The 27,365-nt window shown below is 39.7% G+C and overlaps 1 protein-coding gene across 3 annotated transcripts in view; it reads left to right on the top strand.

The window, feature by feature from the left end:
* The first annotated feature begins 803 nt into the window (after positions 1–803).
* l1cama (L1 cell adhesion molecule, paralog a) overlaps positions 804–27,365 on the top strand; it is a 50,786-nt gene continuing 24,224 nt past the window's right edge. For all 3 annotated transcript variants that reach the window (XM_026920489.3, XM_026920488.3, XM_026920487.3), the window contains exons 1-2: positions 804–958; positions 26,268–26,645. In XM_026920489.3, the coding sequence (XP_026776290.3) occupies positions 26,510–26,645 (136 nt within the window). In that variant the 5' untranslated portion in view covers positions 804–958; positions 26,268–26,509. The remainder of the gene's footprint in view (positions 959–26,267; positions 26,646–27,365) is intronic.

Here is a 27,365-nt window from a genome sequence, read left to right as displayed (position 1 = left end):
AGGTTGGACTTTGGGGTTGGACAGAGATCACGAGAGATAATGTTGAGATGATACAAAGAGATCAGCTCCATAAATGTCGATTCACAGACGTGCGATATGGCCTTTACTATAGACATCCTCTGCCACTGCTCTGTCTCTAGATCTGAACATCAAGAGCACTTGCGTGTCTTGTTTATTTACAGCAAGAAAGCTTTGTGGGAAATGATGAAGTAGACGCCTGAAAGGGTTTTCTCCCAATGATTTATTCTGCTTCACTTGAACATTAATCATTTGACAGACTCCCAGTCACCAAAATATTTCATTTTGAGGTGTTCTTGGTAAATAGTGGATTATTTTCTGAGTGTAAATGTTTCTTGTCCCTTGTCTCCCTCTCTTCCTTCTTTTTCTTCTCCTTCTCCTCTCTCCACACACGAGGCCTAATTCATCGTCCTCCCTTGCACTGCCAAAGAGAGGTAGTGATAAACATTAAACCTTTCCAGTGCAGCCCTGCAGATGCAGCATAATTATGCACTAATTAGCAAAGCCCATATCCCATGTCTTTATGGCGCAATGGCTTTCTGCTGCAAAACCATCATGCCATCATCTCTCCGCTTGATTGGATTTCTCCTTCGTCAACCTGATCAGGCCAGTATTGAGCAGGGCAATGAAGATAGAGCAGAGACAATAAAGGAATGGTCCAAAAGCAGAGAGGAGAAGGAAGGAGGGAGGGGACGAGGGTGGTAGGGAGAGGCAGGGAGCTGGAGAGAAAGGGTGATGTCACCTCCAGCCAGCAGCGAATCAGACGCAGGGAGGGAGAGAACGAGCGAGTCTGAGAGGGTGTGTGTGTGTGTTTTTTTTTTCTAGCACTGCAGCATCAGCACACAGAGGCCACCATCAATTTGCTAGAGAGGAAGAAGCACAAGACTTCACCTCAAGGAAGAGAGGGAAAATATCAAATAAGGAAAAAACGTGTGTCAAGGTAAGAAGAGTGTTTTTACTGAGAGCTGTTAAGAGTGATAGAATTTTATATATGTAAATAAAGGCTGCAGTATGTCATGTGTTTATCAAGGCTGTACCTACTCATATAGAATTATACTTAAATTACTTATTAGCTTTAAATGTAGATGCTTGTTGGTTGTAAAGAAGGCTGTGAGTTTAGATTTCCAGGGCAAATGCCTAATGAAGAATTTGCATGTCATGTGAATAATTTAGTCTTCTCACGGTATCAAAAGTAGCTGATGTGTTCTCACTGAAAGAACAGTGAACTTTTGAGAATTGTCTTTTTTTCAGTTTACACAAACATGGGGATTTTCATTAACATGGATCTCATGTAATGTATGCAACAGGGTTCACCATTAATGGCCTGCATATGAACAGTTGTGGAGTAATACAACACTAATACTCACATATTGGTAACACTAATTTGTGATTTAATGATTAGAAATAACACTGACCACTGCGGCAACAGCCAAATCATTAATTATATTGCGATAAAGTGTTTTGAACACTAGTTTCATCTTCTCTCTCATTATTTTTTAATTGATAAACTGTATTTTCAACACAGTTTAGTTTTCCCTTTATTGGCTGTTTTGGGCCACTTCTTTCTCTGCCTGCCTGTCTGTTCATTCATCAGCCCTCCCTCCTTATTTCCCACCCCCTACTCTCTTGCTAATTGTGTTAACCATCGATAATGATTGCTCCGCGCTCTTGTGGCATCCTGGCTGTTGGTCTCGAGTCGCTGGAGCTCCTGTCTGCCGCAGCCGCTGTGCAGGTCCAGGGTGTGTGCACTAAAGCACTAAAGCACTAAAGCAAACAGTGGAAAACTAACTGCAGATATGTATATATATATATATATAATATCCAAGTGAGAGATAAGGGTGAACTGGGGTGGGCCTGCATTCATTTCCACATTTCCAGTAGCATTTAAATGCATGTCACTCACCTGGCAGAGCTCCAGCGTGCAAGATCCAGGGTGGGTCTTATATAGAGCGCTCAGGTTGATAATAATCTACACTGTAAAGTGGGATATGGATACAGCACATTGTGTTGTTATTTCTTTGCTCACAGCTTGTTAGATTTAAAGTACATGAGCAAAGAAATTCCTGTTGCTTCCCTGGAAGTCTGACAATGATACATGTACCTCATTCTATAATCAATAAAGCTTATTACAGACTAAGAATATGTTTGGAGGCCTTTGAAACTTGCATTACATTGCTCTTTAGCTGTTTTTTAGTTTATTTTTCACGGATTTTACGATTCCTCCACCTGCAGGATGAAAGCATTGTCTTGTTGTGAGGCAAAATATGATCTGTCCTCTGAGCAATGGGCTTTAATTGAGCTGTGGGCCAAACAGACGGTGGAAGAGGCAGGGTGGGGTCACGTTTGACAAGCAAGGCCACTCCTCAGGCTGGTAATATATGCGCACTTAAATCCATCGTCTGACATGAGACAGGGGTGAATGGTTTAAATGGATACCAGCAGTGGGGGTAGAAAAAAATGACCAGTTTTAGCGGCTCTCTTTCAGAACAAGTGTGACACTCCCGTACTAAATTGCTATCGCATGCAGGAGTGGCAGAAAACAGTGTTTGAGTGAAGCGAGAGCATCTGCTCTCAATCTGTCCGTTCCAGAGGAATTCGAGGGAGACATGGTGTGGCACGAAAGCCTCCAGAGCAGCCACCTGTTATTGCCAGAGGGCCACCATTACTGTGCATGCATGAGTACACACACACATATACTGGAGAGAAAAATCCTATCCAACATCCTTCTTAAATTGTCCATGCACAGTGAAGAGATATTGCTACTGCAGCTCAGACTGAGACTCAGGAGTGTTAGCCAAACACATTTGTAATGGCAGTGGTGTGAATTACACTGTTCAGATGGGAGTGAGATGATGATGGCAGGGCAGATGGGCCTGCAGGTATTGAATGGGACATGTGGAGGACAAGGAGAAGGTATTGTGCTGAGGTAAAAGCACAGAATGTCTGAGACAAATTGGAGTGACGACTGAAAGATGTAAGATGTGTGTGTGTGTGTGTGTGTGTTCGACCGATTCTGCACATCCAGACGGGAATCCTGGAATGAAAAGGAGCTGGGAAGCAAATGCAGGCTTAAAAGCTTGTCGGAAGCCTTTACCAAGGGGAAAAGTTCAGAACAAAGGTGAAAGAATTTGTAGCCTTGTCCTAAATGTCAGTCTTAATACACATGCATTAGTATAAGTAGTGAGCATCAGTCGAGCTTTCAGTGTATTCTTTTCCTTCTAAAGGCCTTTTCTCCCACAGATATGAGTGCGCTTTTTTTTACCTTCTAATCTGGCATTTGATCACAATCAAACTAATGGCTTATTTGAGAATGAACTGCACAGACAAAGGCCATGAAATGAAACCAATCCATCAAGAATGTCCATAATACTGGAAGTCTTAAATGCCCTGGCCAAATATGCTAATGAAATTAACCTAATTGATGCTCATTTTGAATCTGTCACAGGGTCCAAAGCAAAAATAACAATTTGGCTGCAAATCAAAATGAGTCAGTTTTCTAAACCCTGCTATAACTCAGATCCAAGAGACTTTTCCACAGACTAATAAACACTTCTTTGCTGAGTTCTCACTTTTTATTTTTATTTCTGTGATCTCAAAAGTGCTGAGGTGCTAGGACACTGGAACAGTAAGACCCCTGAAATGATAATAACTCTCCTTAATAAAGGAAACGTGCAACCAGCTGCCAGAAGCAACAAATGAAGGATGAGGTTTAGAGATCAGCAGAAAAGTCAAGAAATCTTTGTGTCTATCTCCTATGCCATTTTATTTCCATGACTCCCATTTCCTCCCTCCACTGACTAAAATTAAATGATCTCTTTGTTCATTGAAGGCACAGTGAGTCATCCTTGTCTTCTATCTCTCTCTATCACTCCTGTCCTCTGAATGGAACATTACTGGCTAAACACTGGAATCAACTTAGCCTGAATCCCTGTGTCCTCACTGATGAACTGGAGTATTGTCATGTGATGAGTGGTCTATTGAGAAGCAGTGGGTCTTTTTTATTTTCTGAAATAGATCAAAATTTCCCCAGATATAAATAGAACAGCTCATGTTGTATGCACTAGTAGGAAGGGACAGTATTTTTGATGCAAATATTTGAAACATGGTTTTTGCCACAGCGCTCTTGGATTCTCAAATCTGTTCAGGTCAGATGGTGTTGATTAATTTTCTATAACAGCAGCTCAGATAGTAGTGCCAGCTGTAACTCAAATCACTTTTAATACTGTTGTTACATTATAGTTTCATCATGTTTTATGGTTTCTTGGTCACATAAAATGCTGGATTTTTTTTAATCTTATTAACTTTATCTTATTAAAGTGAGTTAACGACTTTCTAGCTTTATAACTGCTGTAATATAAATGTTAATAGGAACTAACTTGCTGCCCAGACAAAAACACTGTGGTATATCCTGATACAGGTAAATGCATCAGGCTGCTTCACACCACCCCATTGATAATTATTTTCCTATAACAGCACACCTCTCCATGTTTTATTCCACGTTTTATTCCTTACTTGTAACTTGTAATTGATAGCCATAAAAACAATAAACTATATGCAATTTGTATCAAAATGCTTTTGTGTCTGAGGCACCAGAGCTGCTATATGGCTAAAATGTTTATGCTAGCAGCAAAGACTTCTGTGTGTGAACAGTTTCTAATGAATATTGCAGTGTTTTCAAAGCCCTTGACTGACTCACTAGTGAATGGAGAAATGAAGAAAATAAATATGCTGACTCATTCATATCTAGTCTGTTGCAGAAGTCAAGATTGTTGTTACTTTTTGCTAGCTAGCAAGATTGATGCTAGTTAGCAGGTAAAGCTGCTATGAGATTTTCACAATTGGTCTATTTTAGCTTTTCAAATTGTATCAGAACAATGACTCAGCATTTTTGTGCATATGTGCACACAACAAATTGACTCAGACCCCTCGAAAAAGGTCCCACAAGTGAACCGTATGTGGGTTTGTTTGTGGTCTGCTCTGCTGTATGGCTAAAGAACACTAGGGTTGCTGTTTATTACAATTGTATGGTATGTTGTGTATTCATGTGCTGTATTTTATCCACGTTAAAAAAACACTTAGGTGAGTGTCACAAGTCGCCTATGGCATGAGAAATGAGTTGGTTTTGACGCTTCTGCAACAAATTTAGAGATAATTCTCACTGCAGAACCAAAATCCAGAGGTACTTTCAAATTTCCCTCTTCTCAGATTCTCGCATTTCACTTGAGCTCTGTTTTTGCCCTCTCTATTTTTTCATCAACAGACAAACTATAGCATCATGTAGAGTAACCATTTTGAATAACATTATCAATAATTCATTGATACACAGCCGATGAGTTTGAAAGACACTGTAGTGTGAACAGCAACTGGTCTGAGAGCCCATCAATGGAAAATTGTCCAGAAAGAGAACAGGATCCACTTTTGGACATTTTTGGACACAAAATTCACTGTGGGCTTTTGCAGCTAGTTCTCTTGTTCTCTTTCAGCTCGAGACTGAGTATGGTTCATTTATAAAGAACTGTATGAGAACATGTGTAATTTCTTACCAACACACTGGAAAAAATTTTGGTTAACATTAGGACCCAAAGAGAGTATAATTATTTAGTACAGATGATAAGTGAGGTTTGTCAAGGATACCTAGCATTAGTGTTAGCTATCTTCCACTAGAATGTTAAAAGAGATCTACAAAATTCAAATCTATTAAAAATATTGTATTTTACTGTGACACATTTACATTTTTTTTTCGTATTATGATTCGTGAAACATTTTGATGTCTTTTTTTTCATGCATAGGAGCTAGTACACTGCCCACTGGCAAACTGGAACAGTGAATCATGTGTGTGTAATGCATTCCTGTGGTGGATGAATATCTTGGCTCAGGATAAAAATGTGTACAAGTGGGTGGCTTAACTGGAAATGTAAGAGGACAGTTGGACAGAATCTGTCAACGTGATGAAAATGGATAAACTTAGGCTACAGACTTTGTCATAGTTCTATGTAAGAATTGATTTGATTGATTGATTGTGATCCAAATTAGTGTGGAAAAGATGTTTGTGTGGTTTCTAAGTTAATTCCCAGGTTGAGATGTATTTGAACTACATGTTCAAATAAGCTTGCTGTGGCCAGAGTGACAACACTGTATGAATGATAGGAAGGTATGAGTGTGTGCTTTGTTACCGGATTGGCAGGTGACTATGCACACATTATGAAAAGTGTGTATATAAGTGTGGTACCCGGTGCCCTGAGTGATATATTCATTACGGCTGGATTAGCAGAGCGTGGGAGGAGATCAGCATGCTAGCTGGCTGTAATCCCTATACACACAGCTAATTTAATCTCACCTACTGCGCCTTTCCAATTTTTCTACTGCAACCCACCAACCAGAGCGTCTGAGCATCTCTCTGCAGGGCCCGGGGATGTATGGGCGAGCCAGAATGGAGGAGAAGAGTTTCAGCAGGGCTTTCTCATTCCCGAACATCACAGCACGGGGTCTTGGGAAATCAGGACGCTCATGATGGTGTGTGAGAGAACAATTCACACACTTGAGCTGTCATTTTCAAATACATCTGAATCAATTATACATTAATTCTAGTGTTGGCACACGAGTCATGGCGAAGAAAAGAAAATGATCTCATATGCCCAAGCCTTCACATCTTGTGCCGTGGTTATTTGCATAACAGTTGTGCATTGCTACAAAAAAAGGGTTATGTAATGCTAAAATATTCACAAACTCATGCAGATTTCTTCTAAGCAGTGGTATCACAATTCAGGACAACTTGCTGAACATTTTCCCCAAGGTTTTAAGTCTTTCTGTGTATATGTGCATGTGCTTTATTACCACACTTATTTGAGCTTGTACTTGTTATGCACAGCATTTCCAAGTGTGCGAAGTAAACCAGGCCGAACCGAGCCTGAGAGGAGTCATGTATGATTTGCAGCAAAAATAATACCTGTTTTTCTGCATTGCTCCCAGCATTGGCAAAAAAAACAAAAACATCACCAAAAAAAACCCCTCAGCTTTACTTCAACACACACATCAGGGAAACCGCAGGAGATAAACAACAACCTTGAAAGACAGACTCTCTCTTACTGTATGTAGTAAGCAGCATAAGATGAAAGAGCATTGAGGAAGAGATGGACAAGAGGGAGTTACGTAAAAAAAAAAAAGCTGAACTGGTAGCAACATAAGAGTGCACTGAAATATGAGTGAGCCAGCTCGATTGAAAGGAAAAGAGGGCGAGAGAAACATGGCTGAGAAAGACAACACTAATAAGCCTAACGAGGTGACTGTGCAGTTAAGCAAGTGAATGACCCGAGGCAAAAGAGGCTGGCGGCATTTCAAAAAGGAGCGGAGGACATGGTGCACATTAAGTAAAGAATGAAAGCTCGTCAGGAGGAGGCTGAGGAAATGATCTGAGAGAAAATGAGCTGCGGAAGGACGAAAGGCACAGAAAAGGGAGAGGTTAGAATCGAGTTTGTGTGGCAAAAGACAAAAGTACAAAGCTTGAAATGGAGAGAAAAGGAGAAAGTGGGCCTCCACTTTGATGCATCTTTATTGTCATAAATTGCATTATGAAACACTTTTCTGAGAGTTTCTGGGACTGGTTATCATCTGACTTCATTGCTACTCAAAAGTGATAAGCATCTGATATTTTCAGTTTTTTTTTTTCAGTTTTAATGTCTAGTCACCACATTTGTAGCATATATGTAATTACCACAGACAAGAATTTCAGTAGGTATACCTGCACTGAGAAAAGAAGAGAAAGCTGTTGGGGCAGTTGTTAGTGCAAATGACCTTAGACCTAAATTATAAATGAGTTATGTGGTAAACAGGTTTTTGGTTCTTTTCTCAGAATTAGTAAATGTGTTGATTCTGATTTAGGCCTCACCTACTTTTAGGTTTATCAGATCTACAGGGTGTTTGAAAAGTCAGGAACCAATAGCAATACATTGGGCAAATATGTCGATCCAAATATGTTGAGCAAAATCAGCAAAAACATGATACGGCAGCTGAGAAAATGTGTTGAGTGTAAGGAGGAACATGTAAAGCATATGTTGTAAATAATAAATACAAAATTAAGTATACGTAGTTTTACTTTCATTGGTTCCTGACTTTTTGGACGCCCCGTAGATAGTGGCATTGAGTTACAACATAAATCATTCATAAATCATAACATAACATAATTAACCCCTAACATTAATCATTCATCCATCTTCAGTAAGTGCTTGATCCTGGTCAGGTTTGTGGTGGATCTGGAGTCCATCCCAGGAACACTGTATACAAGGCAGGAATACACCCTGGGTGGTGTGCTGTTCAATTGCAAGGCATCTCACACACACACACTCTATCACCTAGGGCTAATTTAGAATTGCCAATACACCTACCTGAAGTTTTTGAGAGGTTGGAGGAAACCAGAGAACCAGAAGGGAACTCACTTGGGCAAGTGGGAAGCATGAAAAAATTCCACACACTTAGTACCTGGAGCTCAGTGATGAACCCCAGAGCCTGGAGCTGTAGCGTTCCACACATGAGGCATATCATGTATTATGAAGATGTTTTCAAGTATCGTGCTTGCCACAGAGAACACAAGTGTTGATGCCTCCTGCTATTTAAATGTCAAGAACGAAGATGACAAATGATGACTGGCTGTGCTTAGTCACACACACCCATCTTGAGAGCACACACAAGCCTCCTGCTGCTTCTAGAACAGTCCTCATCCTCATTGCCGCTAACAGGCTAATTAAAGCGTGCATCATTTCAGCATGAAAACAACATTGTACAGGACATTCACAATATTTACACTGGGTAAAGAGAGAGTGCTTTCCTCCAGGCTAACAAGACATGGAGAAGACTGCACTTGTTCTTGTAAACTCTCTCTTCTTTCCTGCTTTCTTCTGGCTGCGATCTCTTATTTTGCCTCACACACAGTTGGCGAGTTTCCTCCCGCAGGGAAGTCGCAGTGGAAGCACCTGTCGGCTTTATTTATAGGGATTATGCATGCTCTGCTTCTCTTTCTCTCATGTGGAAAGGAACTACAGTGAAGTGTAAATTCCTATAACAATGGAGTTATTATTACTGTCTCTAATGCACACATAAATTGTCTGTAATGGAAAGCCGCTTCTACTGCAGTTTCACTGATGCTCTACATGGTGCAGGGTCGCCGCGCCCCCCCCCCAAAATAAACATGTACTTGGAAATCCATTGCCATGTAATATTATCGCCATATTAGCAATTTGATCTCTGGTAATTTTGGTAATGAGGAGCTTGTAGAAGGTTTTCTAACCTCATTTAGGGGAGAGCAGCTTGGCTGTGTGAAGGACACACTGACCTGTCATGTCTGACCTGGAATAAATTACAGATGCCATGATCTTGATGCCATAATTGAGTTTGGGAGTGGTCATTCTGCTGTTTTACTTCGATCCCGCCCATCTGCTTGTGTGTTGTGGTTGACTGTCCATGCACAATAGTGTGTAAGACCTGAATATTGAACTCTATACCTCTAGCATTTCAGCTCCCTGTATCCGCAATAAAAGGTCAATACAGTTTCCCTCTATCGTCTTCTCTCCATTTCCTCCTGTGTGGTTGCTTTGCCCCGACACAGCCACGAGTCAGGGCCAACTACTGCTGTCGTTTCTCATCAGTGTGGAGAGCAAGATAGAAAGACAGAAAGGAGATGGAGAGTGCTGACCCAAGCTGGGTAGCCTTTAGGAGGTCGCACCCAGAAAGAGCAATCGCAAAGGAGGACAGAGACAGACAAGACAGACTGTCCTCACATTAACACTGTAAAGGAATAGAGGAGGAACATCTTTTGTACAGCGTCTCTGTTTGTGTGTGACGTTTTCTTCTCAGAAAAGCATTGAGGTACATGTAGGACAAGGACAAAAGGTTGCATCGCTGTTGGTCGCATTGTTCCCCATGTGGCCGCCGAGTTGATTTTTCACTGAGAAGGATCTGCTTTCATTAGTTCAGTAAATTGCTTGGGCTTTATGGCAGCTATAGAGGTGTGTGATGTGGTTTAGATTCAGCTTGGCGTCATAACTTCAGCCAGTATTAATAATGGCAAAATCAGCTGAGACTAAATTATGTTGGCATGGTTTACGTGTTTGATTTCCACCCAAAATGAACTTCTGACAGTCTGGATTTTTCATGGTTTTTCAGAACAGTGGGAGGTTCTTGGTTTTCAGGCAGTCAATCAAACAAGAGTGGTGGCATGGGACAGTAAAAAGATGAAAGTGTGCGCTGTGGCGGTGTATGTTAAAAAAAATGATGGCACCCTTTGATAGAGACAAGGGCATTTGTATCACTTGTTGTTATCACCTCATCTGAGGAAGATGATATGGAATGGCACCATCTGTGCAGTGTTGTATATGTAAAGAATAAAACATGATGGGGCTTATTGTTATTGGGATGGAGTTAAGTTACTACCCCTATTTTCCTATAACAGCCACAGTAATATTACCATAGTAATTTATTGCAGTCAGATTACTATCTGAGCTTTCTTATAGAAATTTATTCAACACCAACATCTTCTGACAAATTGAGCATTCAACAGTGCTGTGAAATAAGATACATTAGAAAGTATATAGTCTCACAAGACAGACATACATGCCATCAATCTGTCTAAAAAACACAACTCAAAATTGCCAATGGACAATAGAATTTGACTGACATCGCAAAAACAGAAACACAAAGGTATCTCATTTACTCACTACTGTTTCAAACAAAACTCCGCAACTTTTAAAGTCTGTCAACATTTTTCAGTCCAGTTGGCTATATCTAGCTTTGAAAAGCTTGTTATGCTGTACTAACACCTTACTATTGAGAAACATGGTCAAACCCGCAAGTTCTCTTCGCTTCATACATTATTACTGGCCAGTTGTTGCAGAGGTGGACAGCGGGTAAGGACGCTTCTGTTTTTGGACATTGACTTTTTCGAACTGACTCATATCTCCTCTCCGAAGTGTTTTTCCCAACCTCTCAAGGGCATTTAGAAGTCTGTTAATAAGGAACCATAAACCATCCTTAATTACTTGTGTGGTAAAAGGAATACAATGCTACAGTGCACTGTAACTGAGTGGGAAACCTCAACTGGCTTGATTTCAGGAAGACAGAAGGATGGCTAATTAATTGTTAATGCAGTGAATAAAGGGTTTTGTTTGTAACAATATGTGTTGGATGATAAATTTAAGTAGAAAAACATTGGGTGATATTGTAATCTGTAAGAAGTGGAGCTTTCATTGGGATGCATTAGCGGAGGTCTAACCTCTCATCTGGTGATGTGTTTGATGGTACCAACAGTGATGTGTTTGATGGTACCAACAGTAATATGCAAGCAATGAAGTAACACAAAAAAAGGAAGATTTTAGGCAAGGCAACTATTTTACAAGCTCAAACCTTTCTTCCTAAATACCTTCAAGAGATTACAGCTTAGATTTTAGAATAGAGCAAGGGAAAATGGAGATGTTCCAGGGAGAACATAGCGACAGATGCAGAGCTAAAGGAGATGAAGTGGAGGATGGGGGAGGGGAATGGGTGGAGCTGCATGCTGCTGGAGTCAGAGGGTTGTCATGGTGATTGGAGTGGAATGAGAAGAAGGCCGGTCAGTATCGACACCTTGCTCACATCCGCACCATTGAGATGCGCTGTAGAACAGTGACCTTCATCAGAGCACAGCGGAGAGTCTCGGTGTGGAAAGAGCGAATTCCCCTGCTACAGACCTCTTGCGTGATACTCGGGATGATATCTGGCAGTGTGCTGAATGAGCCTGCTCCCTCAGTGCAACCCACAAAACCATTTGAATGGCAGTCAAATCACTCTCAACTGATTCCACTTGCCACATGAAGGCTTGTTTGTATGCGTGTGTGGGTGTGCTCATGTCTATGGCTACGCATGAGGGAAAGAGCTGGAGGAGGAGCAGGCAGGAATATGGTTTAATACCCTGCTGAACAGATGATAATGAACGTGCGGGCAAGTGATAGCTCAGAAAGCATTGAATTCTTGTTCATTCGTCCATGCCTTACCAAACTCAGCAGTGTACTTTGCTTTCCTGTACTTTCCCCCAAGAGGTACTAGAGTCAATTAAATCAAAAGCACTTAGAAGTAAGAAAGTTTTTAACAAGGTTAATGTGACCACTGGAAAAGCATTTAGGAGCTTATACCACGATGTGAAGCAGAGTTACTGTTAGCACTCAATAACAGCATGTCCCAAACTACTTTATTCCTCTTATACCACAGTACGCTGTGCTTTTATCTGTTTATCGTTACATACTGCAGTTACAGTCGTTCTCTTACCAGCCTCTTGTTTTTCTCTCTTTTTTTTTTTAAGTTAATAAACTGTTCTGAAGACTTTGGTGGAAATCTTACTCACTGTTACAAAACTGACACTGGAGACTCCTTCCATAAATTTTATGAGATTTAAATCCCCCTAAAAAAAAAGTCACCATATCAATGATTACATGTTTTTCTTTTTTAATTTTTTTTTTTTTTTTATAAACCTTTGATGTAGTGTTATGTAGTTCTCATTATGTAGTGCCTATGAATGAGTTGTTACTATGGAAACAATAATGTTTTAGAACAAGTGTATTAATATAAGCCTGTGTTTTGAAATATAGCTGGAACTATTGTCAGAACTGCTGTTATAGAAAATTAATCAACACCTTCTGACCAATCAGATTTGAGAATTCAGCACTGTGGTATAAGCTCCTATTACTCTAAAACATGGATTCCCAATTAGGCAAGATGGCTTTGTGCTCATTTGTAATTCACATCACGGTTGTTTTATTTACTTTTTGCTATGCCCCTTTGACATCCACTTATCAGCAGCATGTTTTTTTCTGATGCAAATTCTGTGGCATACTAAAGGAGGCCTTGTCCTGCCAATAAATTCACATTTCCATATGGAAGAAGATCACTGGCATAGGTTAGGTTAATCAGAGATTGTGCCTGCAAATATTTCCCCTGCACTCTGAGTGAGACAGTGGACACAGGCCAGCATTTACACAGCACTTTTCCAACAAAGCTATCGTCTGGACCATCATCAATTATCTAAACTGGCGGGGCCTGATAGCTGCAGAGAGTGCCGAACGGACTAATGGACCCAAGTAACTGCATAAACTACTTAACTTGGTCATTTTCCCAGTCTGTTGTGATATGACGGCTTGTAAATAGCCGTGTTGGCTGATGGTGCAGCATGCTAGTAATGTAATATTAGAATGCTGAGGCGGGGGTGTGTGTGGTTAGTCCCTGAGGATTTGCTGACCTTGCCTAGCATGTCAAACAACCCAGTGACAGCTGGGCTCTCCTTAGCATAGCCCACTTATTACCCAACCCAGGGGAACAATTATTCCTTCACCTACACGCTTATATGTAACAAAGCCTGATATTCACCCTGAAAGACATGAGGCCGTGTTGAATCCCAGCGATTGTGTGTGTGTGTTTTTTTAAATATATGATATAGTTTACTATTAATTATTAACTCCAGAATTATCAGCATCCTTTTTTAATATAATATATAAAAAGAATAACACAACAATAAGTGATGTTTTGAGGCTATTGTGAAAAAGAATATATTTTCATAATACTGGCTTCAAAAGTATTGGTGCCCCTTTCATTAATATTTGGTGAAGAGATAGAATAGTAGCACTCAGTTTTGTGTCCTTCAGATATTTCTGTTCTGATTTGTATTGTGTATATGGTGTCATTATCTTAAAAATCCACTACAGCCAAGTCAGCCAAGCCAACCTCGAACCATGAATTCTTGATGTCATCAACCTTTACAAGAGCCCTAGCTAAAACAGCCCCAAAGCATCAATGATCCACCAAAATATTGAGGCATATGAGGCTTTTTTTTTTTTTTTTTACATCCATTTCCTCACAAATATTCAACTGTTTGTATATTTTTTTGACATTTTTAATCACTGTATTGCTGCTTAATGATATGTTTAACTGTGTATGTATTCATTATATCCCACTTGACTTGTGCAGGACAACTATCATCTGTCTCTTTTGTCATATTTTGCCATTTTAAATATGAGATGCGCAACTTATTTATAACCCAGGCAAACAGGACATGAAATGGCCAAAGGCTACAACAGAGTTCTTAGAAACATTCAAACCATTCATCTAATTATACAAAATGTGTATTTATTGAAATATTCTTTAGGAATGGAAATATAATTTTAGTTAACATACTATTCTTTAAAAAATCTTATGAGAATGAATTTCATCAGAGGAAAGGTAAGCATGCTCTTAATTGTTTGAGTTTACAGTTTGAATTATTTTTGCTTTTTCTCTTAAAGGGTGCCAAAACATCTTGAGTTGACACTATATAGCTGTTAGATGCTTTTTGAGTTTGGTTTGCAGTGGTCATGTGTTATAACCCTAGTGCTGTACTGTTTAGCCTGTGCCAGATAACACTGGATTATTTTACTCGGCTCTGTTCTGGTGTGTTATTGTATTGAATGTGTGCATTGTGATGTCTGATGCACCACTGTACCTCAAATCTCTAAAGGCTTTCAGCTTCCTCTGCATTGTCCTGATGCCACTGATTTAGTGTCATCATTTGCAGATGATTTCTTAATGGCTCCTTGATGTGAGTGATGTGAGTGACGCTGGTTCTTCTTTGAAAACTGTCTAGTTTGAATGGTTAGTGACAGCCAAAAGCTCTTTATCTGTCCATCTAAATATGATTATTATAATTATTTTCAGAAAGGCCCTGTTTTTCAGATATATCCATTTTTAGGAAGATTGCACTGAGTAAGAGCTGCCTTTATTGCAATGGTTACATCTTTAAGCTACTCTGACCTGCCGCTTCTGTGTTTCATTGGCCAGTGAGAAAACAAAGCTTGAAAGGGAAACATTATTTTTAATTCATGATATGCATGCAATTCTAACATACAAAGAAAAGTAAAATTTATAAAGATATGGTACTACAGGCCAAAGGGGTGATTTTGCTTCCAGATGGAAATCTTCACTTTCGTAATATTGATACTTCCTCAATATGTAAAATGAAATAGGAAATTATTCATAAATAATTTATTTTTAAATAAATTTTCCCAAATCCATTAACTAAACCAACATGATATAAAATTCCAACATGCATTTGTAAAGCTCTCTCTCTATTTAATAGTTATATACTTTTATAAAGCTTATTTCCTAAAGCATAACGTTATGTAGTAAATGTGTAGATGTTTTCATAGATGACGAAATGATTTGTGCTAAAAAGACAAATTGTTTCCTTGAATTCTGTTTGTCGCTGACATTATGAATAGCTTAATTTGTATGTGTTTAGACTTTTATTAGACTCATTATCTTATTTTTAAAATTTTTTTCAACTTTGCAAAATATGCACTTGTTTTAGATGTCAAAATATGTGTGTTTTTAATAAAACAATTCTATTAAACAATATTGTATCATAGTAAAAAAATCATACAGTATGGTCTTACAAGCTTTTGTTGACAAATTAGTTTTAATATGCAAATTACTTAATCTTTTGCTAAAATATTGTATACTTTCAACAGGGTGAGTAAAGGAAAAAAATAAGCCTACTCTAATTAGCTGTGTTTTTTCAGAATAACCGACAGCTGTGTGAAATGAGCTGTATTGCAATACACTGAAATTGCAAATGTCTTTGTTTATCTCTGTAGATTTGTTGCTCACGGTGCACAAGCTTAGTGACACTGATAGAGGGAAACATGCACACATGCCTTTAGGGCTAAAACAAAGAGCTGGCTCAAAGAACTGTCTTTTTTTGATAAATGAAATCAAGTGAAACAGGTCCTCAAATAGATTCAGAAGAGTACAGCTGAGAGATCTGCTGTCAGGTCTCTGAATGGCCTCACAAATCTCTACAGCCCTGTATCGCAAATCTGAGAGAGTGAAAAGAGCAAAACTCCAGCTCAGGGCTGCTGGTGGTGAAAATACAAACTGACCAAAGAGTAGGTTAAAAAGCCAAAGTCAGATAACAAGTGAGATGGGGGAAAGTGTTTTTTTCCTGCTAGATTTCATAATATGATTGCTGTTATTAGTCTGAGCCTAACCTGAAATTAATTTCTGGCCTAATTAAGAGTAGCACATGGACTAGATATAAACTTGAATAATGGAATATTTTAAACATGAATATTCAATAGACAAGGGATGACTTTGGAAAGGTTAGCAAAAGGTGGTGGAGCAAGAGCACATGGAAGTGTTTGTGGTTGTATTATACAGAGTGTGTAATGACCCGGTAATAAACTGTTAGTTTTGGGTCACTTCCAAACAAGTCGGCCCTTTGATCGGGCTCTTGTAGTTTGACAGCCAGTACGCATTTTTTTTTTTTTTTTTTTGACATAGGCATCTGAGCTGTTTGATTGCATGAATGGTGAGATGTGTTTAACTCTTTGGTTTTACTTAAATTGATTTTATAAAATGCAATGCATAGTATTGTTTTTTTAATTTTTTTTTTATTTAGAAGCTAAAGTCTGATTTCATGAAACAATTTTAGGCATAGTAAAAGTATCGCAAAACATTGCAAATTGTTGAGAAAAAATTAGCAATGAACTATTTATGAGTGGGAAATGTTGGCTCTTCCTGGTGAGCTGAGCTGAGACTCACTGAAAAGAGCTGGAATTCCCATCACTACTGCAGGTGTTAGAATTCCAGGGAGACAGAGCACTGAGCGTGTGCTGTGAAGGGCAGGGATGTAGAATTGGCATGCTGGGACATGGAGTCCTTTAGAACATAATTATCCATTTGGAGAAAAATATGTTTTTTGTGTCTTCAGTGATTAATACGTCATGTTCATTTTAGGCCTTTTGAGTAAGGTGAGATTGTGTAACTGGGTGCTTGGATACGTGTGCGTGTGCGTGTGTAATCCCAGAGCACCAGATGTGTTTCTTTATTGAACGGTCTTCTTCTTACACTAGTTTTTGTTCATATATATCTCACAAAAATGCTTGGTGGAAATGGAAAATATGAAAAACAGATTCCAAGAGAAAGATTGTGAGAAAATGTACACTCACTTGACAGGCAGTTATGTCTAAATGCTTATTTACTGTGAGCATTAATAACCTGTGACAAATAGATATTGCTGAATAAATAAATGTGATCATGACAGGTGTAATGTAGATACCTAAAGGACCCATTTAGCACCCTGAATAGTTCTTCGGTTTGTCGCTACAAGAACCCTGCATCAGAGAGTTTCCCTTTCACAGAGTGTTCCAGGTTCCAGTAGAAACCTTTTAGGAAGCTAAATATAATAGTTGTGTAATTTATGCTGATTTGTATTGAATGGCCATTCCCAGTGCCAGAGTATTGATCACTGGGTTTTGCCTTTGTCCACATGTTGAAGGACAAAAAGAAATATGGTCAGTAGACAAAAAAAGGGATAAAATAAAACATACCCAACAATATTATCTTTTTCATTAGACTGTAGCTATATTTTCGGTCATGATTTTTATGATAGTAAAACAGATTTGTTGTTGTTGCTTATATTTCTATATTTTAGGAGCTGAGATCATCAAAGTTGAAGAAAGCCATTTAGTGTAAATCTGCTGATGTGCACACTGTGACTCTGCACCTGCATGATTTGTTTTGGGCTGTCAAGTTATGACAGGTTTTTTCTTTTTGAGTGGTGTCACTTGACGAATTTCAACAGCCTCCATTCTATTCTAAGATTTTGATTTAACTCAGAAAGAAGGAGTTGTATCAGTGCCAAAAAAAAAAAACCAAAACGTCTAATCCAGAAAACTTAAAGCTGTTTGTGTACACTCTGCTGTTCTCTGTAGAACCCTACAAGAGTATTTCCCTATCAGAGAGGGTTTCTAGTATAAGCAGTTTAGGAAGCTAAGAGCACTTACTTGCCCAAAGAACGCTTGAAGATTTTTTCTTTCCAGAGGTACAGAGAGCAGTGGAGTCATGCAGCAACACAAGTTCACTGCCTCCTATTGCTACTTGGCTCTGTTTCACTCTGGGTTTTGTGTATGAGTCAGATATATGTTCATCACTCCTCTGATGCAGTGTGCATCTTATTCATGTCTGAATCATACCCAAATCTCTTATAGATCGTTTCTTTCTTGTCTCTCCTATCAGCCTCTACTGGGAACATCTATTCCCTCTACACTCTCATTTTAATGAGTTAGAGCCTTCAATTATTTACCATTTCTTTTATTCTCCACATCGTTTATTAAAGCCTGAGGCAAAACCTCAGTAAATAAATAAAACTTGCTGTTTTTTTCCTAGCCAGGAAGAAGACAGGACAGACAGACAGGACAGACATGACAGACAGACATGACAGACAGACAGAAAGGACAGACAGACAGGACAGACAGACAGGACAGATAGACAGGACAGACAGACAGGACAGATAGACAGACAAGACAGACAGACAGACAGACATGGCAGACAGACAGGACAAGCAGACAGACAGACCAACAGGACAGACTGACAGGACTGACAGACAGACAGGACTGACAGACAGGACAGACAGACATGTATTTAAGTTTGTAGCCTAACTAATAAATACAGTGAGCATTGATGCAAATTGAAACATGAAGTACATTTCAGCAGCTCTCTGAATCTGTGTGTATGCATGCATGTTTGCAAACTGTGTATCTGACCATGTATCTGCCATGTGTCGGTGTCTGTGTGTAAGAATAACTGAATTTGTATGTTCAGGGGTTATGGAGACCCTGTTGTCATGGAAACCTGGACGAAGAGCGTGGGCAAAACCCCCTTTGGCAGTCGTATATGTTTTATCAGCTTTTAGCCATTCTGATAATAACCATGAGAGGAAGAGAGAGGTCATAGTAAAGATATTATTATTAGACAGAAGGAGTGAGAGGATGAGGATGAGGTAAGGGAGCATGGAATGGGACAGAGGGAGAGTTTAGAGGCAGGGGAATAATGACAGAAACTGTTTCATATCTTTGTGTGTCTGTGTGTGTATGTTTTTTCTCATTATTTCCTGAGCGAGTGTGGAAGTGCAGGTCAGTTCTCAGGTGGTTTAAAGATGCTCTGTGCGCTCCAGAGCTGTCTGCCCACATTACAGGCCTTTAGGAAGACGCGGACAGAGTGAGTGCTGGGACGTCCAGTCAATAAAGCAGAAAAAACCTGCCTGTTGTCAGCAGTGTGTCAATCTTGGCACATTTTATGACTTCCAAAAGCCGGATGGAGACAAATGGGATGGAGAGAGAGAGAGAGAGAGAGTAAAGAGTAATGTACCAGGGGATAGAGAGTAAAGAGCAGAGATTAACTGATAATATATATATATATATATATATACACACACACACATGTATGTATGTATATATGGTAAGTAGCCACTCACTGACTGACTGTATTGGATTGTGTGCTATAGTACAGTAATACACACATACACACTTAAAAGGCAGCCACAGCGAGGCCTTGATGTGATATTGACTTTTTATCAGCCACAATAATTGCTCTTTCACTCAAAATGGCTCCACTCAGTGAGATAAACTAAATGTTTATAGACCTGGTGTAATCCAGTACACTCTTCCAGCAGTGCATTATGGGAAAGCATTATTTCTCACAGATGCATTGTGCTCCTTCTTGCCTCTCATTATCACCAGGTTTACCTCAGTGCCACAGGCTCATCGTATGCAGATGAGGCTTTGCGGAAGACACCCAGACAGAGACGAAGTGACAGAGAGACAGCGGCCAGGCTGGCAATATATGATAAAGGCGGGAAAATGAATTATGAATCCTGGTGAATTCAGGGCAAACTGCACTGACATGGAAGGGGAGGCTATAAATAATTTACCCTGTAGGGGGTCTTTATGAATTACAAGCTCCCCATCACATTGGCAGGTCCATCTCTTCTCTTCTTCTTCTCCCAACTTCAATCAGTTCCCTCTCCTCCTCCTCATCTTCCTCTTCTCGTTCACTCCTCTCTCATTCCCTTCATTTCTCTCTCTCTCTCTCTCTCTCTCTCTCTCTCTGCTCATCGTGGTCTGTCTTTCTTTTCCAGGCAGACAGACCCTTAGGGAGGTCTCAAGGGTCGAAGGCACACACATATTCATTTATCCCCCTCCTTTCCTCCTCTCTGACACACATCCTCACAGCTGGAGGTGATAAATAATTAAAGAGAAGGCCTGGCAAGACAATGCCCGTGTACATACACACACTCCAATACTTGAACACTCTTTTGATTCAGGGTTAAACTATCAGGCCATTTCGGCAGGTTTTGATGCTGTTTACTTGCTGTAGTAGGAAGAAGCATTTAGAGTTTAGATGCTTTAGATACAGATGCTTAATGTGAAAGAACAGAAGAATTTAACAGGTTGCTTGGATGGGCAGCTTTGGAAAATGAGGTAATTATGAAAAATGATTGCGATTTGATGGTGTTGCTTGATAAGGAGCGAGTGACGTTTGGAATCCACAGGGGCGTCTCCTGTTGCTGCCTCTGTGATGAGAGGTCATTAAAATGCAGCTCTGAAAGCCTGGTGTGTCTCTCAGAGCCTGTCCATGCTGCCTGCATGTAATTTGCTAATCCTAAATGCTCTTAAATGCTAATTTATGATTTTGTCATGCTCAAACAGGGGGAGGACGCTAAATGTAGATGTCTATGATACAGACTAAATTAGTGGTCTTATAAATTAGGCTGTGTGTATATGATTCCCATTTTAATTGATAACTGAGCAATTTATTTGCCATTCCCATGCATCACGGTGCAAAGATAATTAAATATGTGTTGTTTTGGCAGATGCTCAATACCGTCTGACTAGTGTAAACCTCTTTTTCATAAAGAGGTGACAGATTCCTATTTTATGGTTTATTATTCCATGTTCGACACAGTGTAGAGCTCAGGGTGGTCTGTAGAGTCACACAGCTGGTGGGCGAAAGCTTCTACTTGCCCTCTGACCGAGCTAATGAGGCAGGTAACCGGCTTTAGATGCTATCAGCAACAACTGTATAGCATCTGTGGAGCCCTAAAGCCCTGCTCACTGTCTCAGTCACCATTATCCATACGGTTACAAAGCAAAGCCAGTGTAGACAGCTTATCTATACCTGGCTCTAATCTCTGTCTTTGGCTTGCGATGAAGGACCAGGGGGTGTTAAGTGAGTGTGGAAAGCCTGCTGAATTCAGTTATGAGGCTACACATTTCACTGTTTTAGCTATGATGTCAATGCATCAAGTATCTATAAAGCAATAGAGCAAAATTACATCAAAAAATGTTGAAGTATAAACCATTTCTACTGCTTCCTCAGTGCTGATATCCAAGAACACTGTTGCACAGACCATTACCAGGCAAGAGCATGTTGGTGCTATAACTGACTGAATATGCGACACACTTAATATGACCAGGCACTACCAATAAAAGAATGTTTAGACATTTTATACAATAAAATTTCCCAGCAAATTGGCTGTCACAGTCCCTCAATCACAGAGTCCAGCTGTAGCCTGACAGATGAAGCCTCCTGCTGGGCAAAGTGACTGATTGAGCAGAAGCCCCTGGTTGAGCAGGAGTGTGTGTGAGTGAATGCTTCAAAATTCCAGTTTGAACATAGAAGAATGGATAAGGCATAAATATGATTCAGTGATAATCAGTGTTTCTATTAACTTGACCTTTTCATCAAAAGGTTTGATAAATCACATCTTTCATAAAAGATGCAGTGATTTATATACAGTTGGTGTTGTGGTTACTTATAAGCTAACAACAGCTAGCTTCATTAACAGTGAACTTACCAAATGTTAGGTAGCTAACTAGCATTAATTGAAGCTAATTAGCTAGTAGCACAGATCCAGCGTCCCCACTTTGTTCCTGAACTCGGGTTACTGTCTATGTAGAGTTTTGCACCTTCTCCCTTGTTTGCATTGGATTCTTCCAACCTCTAAAAAGGATGCTGATAGGTAGATTGGCTACACTATCTGAAGATGAATGAATAATTCATATGAGTCAAACTTCTCCCCCCTTTGATGAGGCTTGCATTGGTAGTCTGTGGTGCTGCAGAAGGATACTGCTCTTTTCAATCAGCTGCATGTTCTGAGAAAAATAGCTACAGATAATCTTTCAATATGTAGCCTAACCTAGCTGATTATTTTAGCATGTTCTATAAATCTGATCAATCCACAGCTATTCTAGCTACTGTACTGTACGGTGTGCTTCAAACCTATTGGTGCTCGCTGTTGCTTTTCTAAGAGATTTCACGGCTACTGATATTTTACTTAATATTTTACTGATTTGTGCTCAGGCTTTACATGGTCTATGCAATTAAATAGTCACATCGATTCAGCTGCTTGCTGAGGAATGAGAATTTGGGGGACCTTGAGACACTGGGTTTTGGCATACCGACACTGCAGGATACCTGACACGTTTATGGGCTGTTATTTTTCTCATTAATCCCTTTGCCATCATCTCGTTCTCAGACCCTCGGCATCTGTGAGCATGTCATGCTTGGTTTAGTCGCCCAGTTAGCGCTGGCGTTTGATCACGCGTTGCTGGGTGATGGATTGATTAGCGGGTGGGGAATCTGCTAATCCAGTCACCCATTCAGTCTCACTGAACTGCTGATCACACACCTCTGATTCCCACCGCTTGCTAAATATCCAGCACAGCAGCTTGATTCATCCACTTTCAGTGGCTCGGCCAGGCTGTAATTGGCTGCCGAAACCCTGGTGTGATCAATCGTCTGATCAGGCCATATCCGTACCCGAAAGCCAACTCGGAGATAGAAGATAGATAGAAGACAGGAGGGGAATGGAGGGGAGGTGACACTGATTGGGGAGAAACATGTGATTTGGGTGGGGAGGGGATTACTGTCTAAGCTGTCACCATCTCCCATCTCTCCCGCCCTCTCCACCGCCCCATCTCTCTCTCTCCATTTCATTCTGTTGCTCTCTCGCCCGATGCTATTTCTCAAGGAGCTTTTAAAGCTCAAGGTTGATAGGAGCTGATGTGCTTAATGACCCATCTAATCCAAGTCTCATTCTAACATTATTTCTTTTCGACATGACCTTCTTTAAGTGTCATTACATGGTCTGGTGTGCTTCACGCATGCAATCCAAACATTGTGTCAGAGCAAAAAAAACAGCACTGAAATATTTATGACCTATCAGTGTTCTGATCTGACGGGAACAGCTATCAACAAAATGGAAGCTTGGGCTGAAACGGAGGGAATGCATATCTTATACCTATCTCTCTGGCAAATCCCAGCTGCATAAAAGTACTCTTCTTTTTCACTCCTCCCCTCAACCTTCGTCTCTCTCCAAGGTCGCTGTTGCCTGGCGCTTGGTGCTGCCAGGTTACAGCAGAGCCCAGCCTGTGCTTCCTGCTGTTCCAAGACCTGCAGCAACCCAACCTCCCTCCAATCACTTCCTTTAGTCTCTCACTGTCATTATCGTTCTCACCCTTTTTGTGTTACGTGGATTTCATGAACATGTCCTCAGGGATCTCCCTTTGTGTCTGAAGGCTTATCTATAACCAGGAGCATGAGCTTGATGAAATTTGCCATACATTCATGCGGCGTGGATTGTGTGCTCTGAGTTGGCAGATTCGGCTCCAGATGGAGAGCGTGAACTGATTTTGGATGGAGGCCATCACCCCTGCTGCAAGAGTGATACCAGCTCAAATAGATGCTTATCTTCACACTCTCTCATGGAGGCAAAACTTTAAATACACAAGACCCAGCTGCAGGGCTTTCACTAAGAAGCACCCTGTTCCATTTTTACTTGTTCATGTCTTCTATTTTCAGACGTGCGTCAGTTGAAGACATAAATCACAGGGATTATTAGTCCTGTCACAGTTATTACATAATCGTCTAATTGCAGTTATTATGTTTAATCAGTAGCTTCCTAAATCTTATGTTTCCTTATAAATATACAGGGCTGACAAAAACATAGTGTGTTAGTAAGGTGCTTGACCACCACAAGCCTCCACAAGCTACCAAAGGAGCTTTGATGTGCCTTGGCACTGCATGATTCTACCAGTCTCTGGATCTGTCCTGGAGCAATGAATGTCATTCTTTCAAAAGATATTCCTACACTTGGTGGTTTGATGATAGTGGTAGAGAGAGCTGTCTAACACATTGCTCCAAAATCTCCAACTTTGTTTGAGATCTGGTGCCTCTAAAGGTCATAGCATATGATCATTATTTTCATACTCATCAAGCCCTGCAGAGATCCCTTGTCCACTGTGAACGAGGGTGGAGTCATTCATTACTATCCATCAGGATAGAAATGTTTCATCATAAGATGAAGACAGGTTAAAGTCAAACTCGTGGAATTCATTTCGATCTCACTGGGGCACTTGTGCAAATCAAAATAGAGTGGAAAGCAAATTAAACAACACACTTGTTTGTTTGGATTTCAGTTAATTCACTTAGCTAGCAGTTTTCACACATCTAGCATCAAATCTGTGTTAATAGGATCAGATTAGGCTATGAACTAGCTAACATAATTACCAGGTCTACAAACTAGTTACATTCACAGGTACATGTAATCTGCTAAAAAATTTGGACATGATACGGACTTAATAAAAGATAAGGTTATCACATGTAACATATGAGATTGGTTGGATAACCATCACCATTAAAATCAAGCCTAATGACATTTATATCCAATTAAATGAGGTGGGTAATCTTTTCAACAATAGATTAAACAGAAGAATATTAGCCCGGTAAACATTTATGTCAGAAAAGTCACTTTCCTGAAACATTTGTTTCTGGTTTCAGTATCTGAATCTGTGTGCTGGGTTCATCTTACAGATTTGAATCTGTTTAAAATAACTGTTAACTTTGATGCACAAATGTAAAACACTGAGCAACTTCATACGGTCAAGAACTCTAATTCTCTCTGTCCTGACAGTCGCACATTGTTGATGTGTTGCTGAGATGGATATCATTTTAAACTCATTAAGAACACAAGATAAAAAGTTGAATGACTCATGCCTTCCGTGTCAACGGCACGGAACTTCACTCCCCACAAATGCATAACTTTGGATTGGATAATATATAACATTCTGCAAGTGCAAGTAGAAAACTTTAATTTATACCCTCTCCAAGTTACTGAGAGTGCCGGAACAGTGTTCCGGATCGTTCTGACTCACTTTAACCCCTGGATAATGGTGATCAGTCAGAAGAACTTTGTATTGATTTGCAATGAGCCTTTAGAAGGAAGTATCATTATTTTGTTATACCAGCAAAATATATAAATGCCCCCTACAGCATAACAGAGCCACTGTTTTTCCCTTTAATAATTCTCAAATAGTTTCTTGATATTATACAATTGCCTCACCATCATATTTAAAAAAAAATTCCCAGTCAAAGTCTTTGATCTAAGAATGAATTTGAACTGTTTTTTTTTTTTTTTTTTTTTTTAATGAAAGTCTGTAATATTTATGTGGTTGAAGTTCATCATTACATAGCTCATAATTACAGAATAGTATGTTATTTACTTATTTGCATTTATTTCCTTTTGCTATGTCTTTTGTAGTGTTTGTGCTATGTCTCCCTTTTGATTTTTTTTTTTTTCTGGAACAGTAATTTCTGTATAAGTTTAGTTCAGTGTTGATAATTGGCTGTTTGTGGATTTTGCTTATACTATAATAGTGGAATGAAGTCAACAGAATGGCAATTGAATCTTTCATATATTTAATTAATTAAATGTATTCAAAGACAAAGGTTCATAATTGTGACAGGTGTATGAATAGCATGTATTGAATGAGGTTAATTTTGTGCTGTTTGCTTACTACACTACATGCTAGCTTTAATTTGCATTAATCTGATGAGCTGTTGAACAGGGATGTGTATTTTAAAGTTCAGCCAGAAATGAATCTTAAACAGAGCAATTTGGTGTTCATTGTTTGCATCTTTGGTCTGGAGGCACATTAATTACGATTAGTTCTTAGAGACATTAGTTTCAAAGCTTCAGCACAAAACTGAAGAAGCAAATGACTTAGTTATTAGACTGACTAGTTTTGATTAGGTGTCTCCTGAATGTAAAAAAAGTCTTAATTGATACCCTTGTTTTTAATGCAGTGATTTTTAAAAAATATTCTTGTATTAGAAATGCATATTACGCACCAAACATGTCTTGGCTGATTTCAATTTCAGCCAGAACATTATTTTAATCTGTCAAGCTTTGACTTTTTGGCATGATGATGTTTGGTAAGCTCTGTCCCCTCTCTGTTTTTGTTTGTCTCTCTTCCTTTCTCCTGACCCACGTTGTTTGTCAGTTCTCCTGGCACTCGTGAATCTCCTCCCTCCTTCTCCACCTCCCTCACTCATCCTTTTATTCTCTCTCTCGTTTTCCCCAGTTGGAAGACATCAGGAGGCGTGGACCTTCAAGAGACAGAGAGAGAAAGAGAGAGAAGGGGGAATAAGAAACAGAGCCAGTGAAGAAGAGGGACGCTGAGAGAGGCTGGGGAGATAAACTGCACTGGTGAAGCAGAAGGAGCAGAGAGAGTGACGAGGTGTTGATTGTGTCTGCTGTTTGGAGGTTATCCTCACAGCGTGTTTGAGCCTGGGAGCAGGTGCAGCTTTGATGGAACAGTGAGCAATGCCTACCACGCTACTACAGCAGGCTGGCAGCAGGGGGCGCCACCTAAATCACCCACTCCTGCTCCTCTGTGCCCTTTTCCTTCTGGTGCTCACTCCTATGCCAGGCCAGACTGCCATCCATATTGCAGAAAACTGTGAGTAGGAGATTTTGTCATGCATGAGACGTGTGTGTGTAGGTGTGTATGTGTGTGAGTGTTACACTTTGTGCGCACACTGAATTTTAAAGGTTCAGTTTGTCATGTGTCAGTCCCCTATAATAATAAAATTGTTTTAAGGATACCTCAGAAGAGAAATTATGATTTGTAATATTTCCATACAATAAGCCTTTGCATTGTTTCTTGATAGAAAATGAGCTCCGCCCCCTTGACAAATCAGAACTGCCTGGTTTTCCCCCTATTGACAGTTGTATACTACAAATGAAAAAACTTTTCAAAGCGCAATGATGTCATTAGAGCAAGAAATTTGTTGTGGTTTAAGTATATAGTATGTGCGGAATCCTAAACCAAACGAAAAAATCACTTTTTGCTCTGAGACCCCCCATTTTCTATGATTGTCCCAAATATCACATGATTCTTTCTGTCACTGTTCTGAGAGAAGCAGTTACATGTTCACAACTGTTGTGTGTGTAATATATCAAACTCAGAGAGGATCCATGTGCAGAGGTGTTTTAATGCAAAAATCCAAACCCTACAAAACAAAATCACAATCGAGATTGGACTTGCATTAGAGTTCCAGAGATTGCAATATCTTCCAGCGTATCGGGTTGGTGTTAGAGTATGCTTGTTAGAGATGAATTATGGGCAAAACTAAAAAAAAAAAATACCAACTTATTTTCAGTGGCTTAAACCTTTTTT

This window comes from Pangasianodon hypophthalmus, chromosome 16, assembly GCF_027358585.1.
Source record: "Pangasianodon hypophthalmus isolate fPanHyp1 chromosome 16, fPanHyp1.pri, whole genome shotgun sequence".
Classification (NCBI taxonomy): Eukaryota; Metazoa; Chordata; class Actinopteri; order Siluriformes; family Pangasiidae; genus Pangasianodon; species Pangasianodon hypophthalmus.
This window is presented reverse-complemented; position numbering and strand designations above follow the sequence as displayed.